Genomic DNA, 9,533 nt, shown 5'->3' on the forward strand with positions numbered 1-9,533 from the left:
GCAAGTTCCCCAAACACACCGTCACTCCCCATTCCATGTCTTCTCAGCCAAATTGGAGTGGCCAAAATACCTTATCTTATACTCCAAACATGATGAATGATCGTCAAAATCATGCATTTTGTGAGTAAACATTTTATTTTTTGCTTTGTCATATTTCCGTGGTCAGTTGAATGCGATGATAGGTAGGTCATTATCAGTGAAGATGTTGAAAGATATTTCGTAGATAGCTATGTAGCATAGTCTTTAGCATTGTCTTTTGAATACTGGATGGAAGGAAAATTATCTTGGCAATCCTTAGAGAGATAAAAGAAGCTTAGCTTCATTAAGAATTAGAGTTTTGAATTAAGTGTTTTTTTGTTAGGGGATCAGCAACAGATGATGCAAGATGTCCACATGGCACCATTGTCCACGCAACCCCGGCCCTGAGTTTTGGTGTTCAATAGCCTATTTTGAGCTGGACACACAAGTAAGTTACTTATCATTATTTGTTTTTACCAGTTCAAAAGTTTTGATTCAAATAACTTGAGATCAAACAAGGATCATCAACTGCAAGCTAATGTACTTGTATACCAATAAATGGATGATCCTTAGGTTTATAAACATTGAAATTTATTTCAAAATAAGTTGAGTGGGATTTTCTGGTTTCATTTATGAAGTCTGAATATATGTATATTCAATTATGATGGCTTGAAAAATTGATTTGTGGATGCTAATCATTTTAAAACTATTCATTGTTGAGTTGCATATCCAATAGTGTTTTTAGTTGGATTTATTTAGATCAGTTCGGGACATCTTTTGTTTAATCATTCACTTGCTGGTACATGCAACAACTGTTAAATTAACCCTTTGTATCTTTGTTTCTGGTTTAGTAGTAATTTTTACTACACTTAGATTGCTTGTCCCAAACTCTTCAAAATATACCTAGTGTCTGTAAAATGCCCTGCCAATGGTTAACCTCCTGGGACTAGCTAAGTACTGCCTTGTACGGGTTGTTTTAATTAGTGCTGGGCTTCACCAATGTTGACAATATTCTGCCTTTTTTCGCTGTAGCCAGATATCATTATATTCCAATGTGTCAAATGTTCGCTGATAGCAGCATGAAGGGCACCTTTTTCGTTTTTCGATCTTGCCAAAGACCTCTATATTCTAGGTAATTACACGATATGCTCTTGTATTCTTCCTTGCCACTATTAGTAGCTCTTTCCTTGTTGGTAAAGTAATTGAACAAGCATAAAACGGTGCACTGGGCTTAAATAGCCAAAAGTACTTGGCACAAATACAGTTTTAAGCCTGAAAAGTACTCAGGTTGTTCTAGGCTAACTTCTTTTTAGAGGTATGATCATTATATATTTTTTTTATTTATATTAAAGTCTATGTATCTTCTTTACAGCTGAATGAGTAGTTGTGACCTACTGTGATATTTAAATTTGCTGGGATGAAAGTTTACGCGAATGTCGATAATTCTATGTTTGCAGTTAATTGTTCTGTCGCTCTATACAAACCCTCGTTATTTATAGAGATAATTACATTATGGGTAGCTGGAAAACGAGTCATATGACTTTTAACGTGGGAAAACCACAACAAACCGCTAGTTAGTGGGAGGGGTACGGGGTAGCCGGATACCCTGCTACCCTACTAAATCACAAACCTGGGCTGAGCACCCCACTTTGCTTTTGGCTCAGTAGAAAATGGACGTTGCTAATCTCTCCATTGTCTTTTTTTACTTTTCTAGAAATACATTAAACGCTTAAAAAGACTATTAAAATTCTTGTCTATAAGACGGAAACTAATGAGTAAAAAATACAGTTTATATATATATATATTATATATATATAATATATATATATATATGTGTGTGTGTGTGTGTACATATGTATAATATATAGATATATAAAATAAAATGTATATATATATATATATATATATATGTGTGTGTGTGTGTGTGTGTACATATGTATAATATATAGATATATAAAATAAAATGTAAGATGATAATATATATATATATATATATATATATATATATATATATATATATATATATATATATATATATGTTGTGGAAAATTTTTATCTAGATGTTTGAGTGGGAACTTAGTCCAGGAAAGTCTCCCTACGGCAGTTACTCAAAGATCAACAGGGGAGGATAATGAGCACTTACTCTCCGGGCACAAATGCCCTGCTAATGCTTTACTGCCACAGGTTACTAACCTTCACTCTTAAATACAAAAGGGGGAAATTTTACTGTCCAGAGGCCAGAGAACTCCACACGTGAAAATGAAAATAATTTATGGCCTACTCTATCTTTGTCAGGTCTATTGTCATCTCACTCTTAGGCTCTGTTCCGACTCCGTCCTAGTTACCCCAGTGAGATGCTGGAGAGGTATCTTATGTTAATGTAATTAGAGACAAAACCAAAAATGGGAGCAGTGATGTAAAGTAAAGTTTGAGAGTTTAAAGATATGGATCTTTACCTTTGAAGCAGATATATTAATACAAAGTTCCTCGCTGAAACCACCTATAGACTTACTTAGGCTTACTCTTCAAATATTGGGTATTGTGTCCCGTGATCAAATATTCACAATTTACACATTAAAATAAATGAGGGAGCAAAAATACGAAAGAATGTGTAATTAACCTAGTATTGATTTATTTGACAAATTTACATAAAAAGAAATGGACATCTTAACAACACAAAATGGTATAAAAAAAGAAAGCAATTCAAAACAATATAAATGATTAGTTAGACATGTGGTCTGCAATAATTGATAATCAAAATTGGGTCGGACACGTGGCCCATGTGACCCAGAGACAGTGCTAGTCTCATAAGCAAAAAATGATATCAAAAAAATATTTACACACAATCCCACCGCACACAGTCCGAATATGTAAAGGCCAGTTATTCTAAGCAAGTTAAAATTAGTTTAAGCTAAAAAATGGGGGAATAACTATGGCCATTGTGGTAGTACCTGCACTCCTTTGAGATTGTCGTATGCCCGTGATGGCTGTTGACCTGGTACTTTGCACTCTTGACTGGCTCACCCCAAGAATCCTCGTTTGTGGCAGTAGCGGTTTCCCAGGTTGTACTTCTTCACTGTCTCCAGCTGGCAGGACTCCTTTTTGAGTTGAGGTTGGGGAAGGAGGGGGGGTGAGCCAGAGGTGCACAGATTAACTGACCAGGCCAGTCAGTCAGTCAAGGCAGCTTCTGAATGAATGGGTCGACCATAAGGTCGAGAGGGATCACTTAGCTTCATCTTTCCAGACAGGTGACGGCCATGATGCGCACAGTAATCCATTGGGGGTGCCATATTTGGACTTTAGGACAGGGCAACTTATTGTTGCAAGGAGTACAGAGGAGGCAGGATTTTTTACTAAATACTCTAGAGAAATCTTGCTGCTCTAAGGGAGTTTATATATACAACAATCCTACCTATTCTGGCTTGCTAAAAATTAACAGTTAAAATGAGAATTAGCAATGGGCTGGTGCGATGGGCATACATCTTAAAATCAACAAACCTTAATTGGTATTGAAAAATAAAAGATGCATATATTCAGCAGTATTGAAATTTATATTTAAATCGGTTTTATGTTTAATTTCGACACACGTAATTTCAGGAAAGAACCAACATACGCTGGGGTTACTAAGGCCATTTGCTGTGCGTATCTACGCTGTGACGTCACGAGCATGGGGTACACTACTGTCAACACGTTTATTTGATTTAATTCAGAATAGTCTTCCCAATGTTTCGGTAAAGAAAACAATGTAGGAGAGAACGTTTAAGGGGTAGCTATAGTATTAGTAGAAGAGAGCTAAAAATACTATTGAAAGAAGAAGAGTGAAGAAAATTCTTCACACCCTGGGGATAAAGGGGAGAAAAAAAGGGAGAGGGGTTAGTTCCGGCAGATGTGATTCAACTACATGTCAGTATGAGCGAGATAAACTTACTGGATTAATGAAGAGTGAAGTCGTTCTTCACATCAACGTCCGTTTAAAGTTAACAAAACGCTGTTAGCGTTAATTAAAATCAATCAAATTAAAGTTAGGCTTGAACGTGAATTTGGGGAAAATTGAACCCGCAGGCATTGCTTCATGGAAGCGTTAAGATAAGTTAATAATCAGTGTTAACTTTAAACTTATGATGTAATGGTAATTAAACGATTAAAAGTACTCAATTCTTCCCACCCTCTGGGTACGGATAGAGCAAACAAAACGTAAGCCAATGTCGGTCGAGTTCAGCAACAAGTCCGGCCAATGACAAATGAAAAATTATGGGGTGAATCACAATCCAAGTCTGACACCCAACGTTTTACATAAAATGTTTTTACAAATAAAATTACTGGCGTACAGTGAACCCTCGCTACTTCGCGGTTCGACCATCGCAGATTCACCACTTCGCGGATTTTTTTCATAACCCACGTATATACATATATCGCGGATTTTCCAGAAATATCGAAAATACCGCGATGTGACCGATGGTGCGAGATTGGAGACAGTAAGGAAAATTGAATAGTGATTGATTTTCAATATAAATGAAACTTTGAGGAGCAACAAAGATATCATTTGTTAGAGAGATAAAGAGAGGTAAGGAATGGGAGGTAGTGAAAAGTAGCCCAGAGAGAGAGAGAGAGAGAGAGAGAGAGAGAGAGAGAGAGAGAGAGAGAGAGAGAGAGAGAGAGAGAGAGAGAGAGAGAGAGAGAGAGAGAGAGAGAGAGAAGAGAGAAAGAGAAAGAGAGAGAGAGAGAGAGAGAGAGAGAGAGAGAGAGTTTAAATGTAATAAACAAAAAAAATTGATAGGTTATAACACATTGGTGCTTATGTAATATCAACTGTATACTGTAGACGGTTTGAATAAGTTAAGAAATGGTATAAATGATACTTTGTTAGTGTATTCGTACACACTCAAGAGCGGCAGCTAGATGACAGCTGATCTAATCACAGCCAAAAGTAAAAAAAAAAGAAGTCAACAATACTCGATTTTTAAAACAAACCCGAAATTTAAAAACAAAAGTACACGCTTTCTTAATGTGCAATTAACTATTTAAAGAGTGGCAATTTTCTAGAATAAAATGATATTTCCCAAAAAATAGTGGTTTGCTGATGAAATCGGATGCCGTATTTTTAGCTATGATTGAAATGGATGTAGACTCGGCCTAATTATTTCGTTTCGTATTTAATTGACACTAAGAAAACTAATTTTAGTTTCTTTATCTAAATGTAAGTATTGTATAACACGAAGAGAGAGAGAGAGAGAGAGAGAGAGAGAGAGAGAGAGAGAGAGAGAGAGAGAGAGAGAGAATCAGCTGTTGTACTCAAATGGCGTGTTTTTGTTTCGTGAGAATTTCATCGCCACGACTTTAACAACAACATACTGTACTGAACTTTACAGTATTATACAGACTACTGTAATATGATAAAGTAAAATATTTGTAATCTATTTTATATGAAATGGGGCTATTTTTTTTTGTTTGAAATTTACATTTACGTATGTAAAACATTCTCTCTCTCTCTCTCTCTCTCTCTCTCTCTCTCTCTCTCTCTCTCTCTCTCTCTCTCTCTCTCTCTCTCTCTCTCTCATTCTCTCTCTCTCATTCTCTCTCTCTCTCGTAGATTGTTCTCCTGCTTTGCTACGTATGTATGATTTTATATAGATACGGTAAATAATATTTGTAATAACATATTTTATTAAAGCTTTTACTGTAATATCATTATTTATCACTTTCATCATGCGCGTTAAATTCCTTAGTTTGTTTACTGAGCGTACTTTATGACGCTGTCGTTTCAGGCGGCGTCATAAAGAAAAACATTTCATTTGGAAGTCCTAAGAAAAATTAAGTAAAACATTAGTAATAACCAAATCAACATACTATACTGAATAATCAATATAATCGATGCAGAAACTAACCTATACACAGATGTGTAAATGCATTTGTTTCGTCATTATAATCAGAGATAAACGTAAACAAAACATTGGTTGCCATTTTTTATCGTGCTTTTTGGCGTGTTTAGGAAACGCATGATATAAAGTCGCCCTTAATATTTGTGCCTGTTTTAGTTTAGGGTACTGTAGTACATGCATTAAGTGTTCTGTACATTAAAGGGTAGTTTGTTAACAGTACTACGTACAAGGGAAGGTTTTAAAAGTCTGAATATACATGTTAAATAAATAGGTAAATATGGTGTCACTACTTCGCGGATTTTCACCTATCGCGGCCGGGTCTCGAACCTATCTACCGCGATAAACGAGGGTTCACTGTAATGAAAACTTTGTATTCGCCGCCTGACAAAAAGAGAAAAGTCTCTTCCTTCACGGCGTTAAAAGGATAAAAGTTATTTGACACTAGCCTGAATGATAAACCGAGACAAACTAGGTCCATGGGGACATCGTATTTCTGACAGCTTGGGTCTTGGATGTTGCTTGGAAGGCAAACGTTTGCAGGATGAGGGTTAAAAGTAAAATTTATATTCAGAATGAGCTGAAGGATGTCAGGGGGATTGTAGCAATATGACAAATTGTCAAGGCAAAAGCTATATTTACGCTTCGAAGTTAAAGCATGGGATTGGCTGAAAAAATGTTGCTGAATGACTTGGCAATAGTAATAAAGGCTTATAGTTGCACCATATAAAACTGAATGAAAATAATGAATGATGTTCATAGTACCGTTATCCTCAAGCAAGGTGAATTGTAAACATGCTCTAAGCTACGGTGGTAGGTCTACATGTGTGACCTTCACTAAATCCGCCGTCAGTGCAAAAGGTTCCTTTCTGACTACTGAAGTCTTAACCTTGCGATCACGCGGCTCGTTCTGAGAGTGGGTTTCAGATTTTGACGTGGATATTTTAGCGTCAACACGGGTTGGAGCGGAAGTTACGGGCTTAAGAATAGGACAATCGGGCAACGTGAGCACTGGTCCATGGGATAGTACGGTCTTTATGAGTGAATTTACCGGTACAGGCCTCTGCTGGCCATCACGCACACGGTTAAGTTGGGTGGTATTTGCGCTACCACTTAGGGGGTCTCTGGTGAGACTGTGAACTGTTTCTCCTCCAGGACGTACTGTCACCGGCGGTAAAGACAGAGGGTTGACGGCGATCAAATGCTGGCGGCTTAAGGTTTGGAGGTGAGGACGGAGCACGTGTGTCTGATACACACTCACAAATCGTATGCCGTGTTGGCAACATAGTACTGGAATGGGACGATTGAATAGGTTGGGGAGTTGTTGCAAAATTAATTACATTGTGCTTGACTGCCGAGATATTAGGGGTATTAACTAAGGGACCTGTCACTGAAGGTGTTGGCCTCGTTGAAGAAGATTTATTAGGTTTAATTATTAAATTAGGATGAGCCATTAGGCTATTGAAAGTAATTTCAACTTTACTTGAGCAGGCAGCGAGCACGGGATAATTATATTTAACAATGGGATGGTCGTAATGACAGCTCCAAAAATTCTTGTAATTACAAAGCTCGTCTCTTACATTACTAATTTCAGTTTTAAAATGATTTACGGCTTCAGGACCTATGTTAGGAAAATCTACAGAAGCAAGAGCATGAAATGCTAGGTCTGCATCCTTACAAATAAAGGTGAATGTCAACTCCTGTTCCTTAAGCCTAGCGTTAATCTCCTCGGGGCTGAGCATTTCCGCCTTAGGCGGTGGAGGGTTGTTTACGTTAAAAATGAAGTCTGCCATCTTGGATTGACCACGTTTTGATGAACGGGTTCATAAAAGCAAACAAAGGGTAACTGAATTTCAAAAGAATGGGAAAATGAAACTTTACAAATTTACTAGAGTGATAATTGAATATTTAAAGTTACTCATGATGTGGGAAAAAGTTAATTGGACATAACAAATATAAATCATGAAATTATTTTAAAATTCAAAGTGACCGGACCCAACAAAGCAGACGATGGTCGGTTGCGTGCCAAACTTTAGTGACAGAAATGGTATACGCTCGTGGCGATAAATGATTGAATTAAATTTATTGAAATTAAAACATATTTAAAAGCGCATGGGCTTATGAATGCAAAAAGGTAAGTTAAAGGTGAAAATAACAGGTCGAGACTGACACTGTTGTGACGATTTCACAATTACGGGCGCACCAAGGCGACCACTGATCTATTCAAAATGTAGATAGGCGCACGATGCAACGACTTAGATTTTAAAGTGCACTCTCGTGGAGGCTAAACAAAAATGTAATTTCCCTCACGCGGAGGTAAAACAAAAATATCCTCGCTAAAGGACAAAATAAATATCCTCGTAAAGGACAAAAACAAAATTCTCCTCGCTAAAGGAAATCAAATAGAGCTACATGCAGTACAGTAATTTATGTACGGTAGGAAACAATTACGCACCCTTAGTTTGGGCTGCAAACAAGATCCGCCATCTCGGAACAAACACCTGGAATGAAACGTACTTGGTGAAATTAAGTTTCTACGTTACTTGTAAGAAGACTTAAAATTATCTTACGCCAATTCCCTCTGTAGGACAAGGACACGTGCCAGGTATACAGGAACGTTAGTTAGAAAAGTTAAGGTTAGTTAGGGAAGGTAAGTGACACAAAGGAAGGTAGACCAAGGTACAAAATGTTACAAATTAGAAGCTAAATTAGCAAAATTAGTTGACAGAACGAGTACACCGGTGCTATAGTTGAGCAATAAACACGGGTGTCTGAACAACAAAAACCTTATTTCAAGTAGCTTAGAACTTTGTAGTTTTAAGTGGAACCCGCCACAACACGTGGGTGAACGGATTCGAGACAAAGCTAAAGTGAAGTTCCTATGACAAATTCTAGTCTTTCTGTAGAGAACATTCAAGCAACAAATTAACCTGGCTACGCAGTTCTTTCCTTAAACACGTGGTTGATACAAAAAGATCATAATGATTACAAATTTCTCTTCCCAATTAAAGTGTGGGCATTACACATTCGACAAACTGGCAGGTGCGTGTGGGTAAGTGATACAGCGAGTTACTATATGCTTAATCAAGCTGATTAATTATATTAATGCTTCACAAGTCAAAGGTAAAGGATCCGGTTCGAAGGACCACTCGTGTGGAGAATTTTTATCTAAATGTTTGAGTGGGAATTTAGTCCGGGAAAGTCTCCTTACGGCAGTTACTCAAAGATCAACAGGGGAGGATAATGAGCACTTACTCTCCGGGCACAAACGCCCTGCTAATACTTTACTGCCACAGTTTACTAACCTTCACTCTTAAATACAAAAGGGGGAAATTTTACTGTCCAGAGGCTGGAGAACTCCACACGTGAAAATAAAAATAATTTGTGGCCTACTCTATCTTTGTCAGGTCTATAGTCATCTCACTCGTAGGCTCTGTTCCGACTCTGTCCCAGTTACCCCAGTGAGATGCTGGACAGCTATCTTACGTTAATGTAATTAGAGATAAAACCAAAAATGGGAGCAGTGATGTAAAGTAAAGTTTAAAAGTTTAAAGATATGGATCTTTACCTTTGAAGCAGATATATTAATACAAAGTTCCTCACTGAAACCACCTATAGACTTACTTAGGCTTACTCTTC

At 37.3% G+C, this 9,533-nt stretch overlaps 1 protein-coding gene across 1 annotated transcript in view; it reads left to right on the plus strand.

Annotated features, from left to right (window-relative positions):
• The window catches only part of Med (Smad/Smad4 homolog Medea), a 221,038-nt gene that overhangs the window by 173,331 nt on the left and 38,174 nt on the right, over positions 1–9,533 (plus strand). Inside the window, 3 exon segments of the mRNA XM_068389895.1 lie at positions 3–120; positions 362–414; positions 416–466. Of these exon segments, the coding sequence (XP_068245996.1) occupies positions 3–120; positions 362–414; positions 416–466 (222 nt within the window).

Source organism: Palaemon carinicauda, chromosome 16, assembly GCF_036898095.1.
Source record: "Palaemon carinicauda isolate YSFRI2023 chromosome 16, ASM3689809v2, whole genome shotgun sequence".
Lineage (NCBI taxonomy): Eukaryota > Metazoa > Arthropoda > Malacostraca > Decapoda > Palaemonidae > Palaemon > Palaemon carinicauda.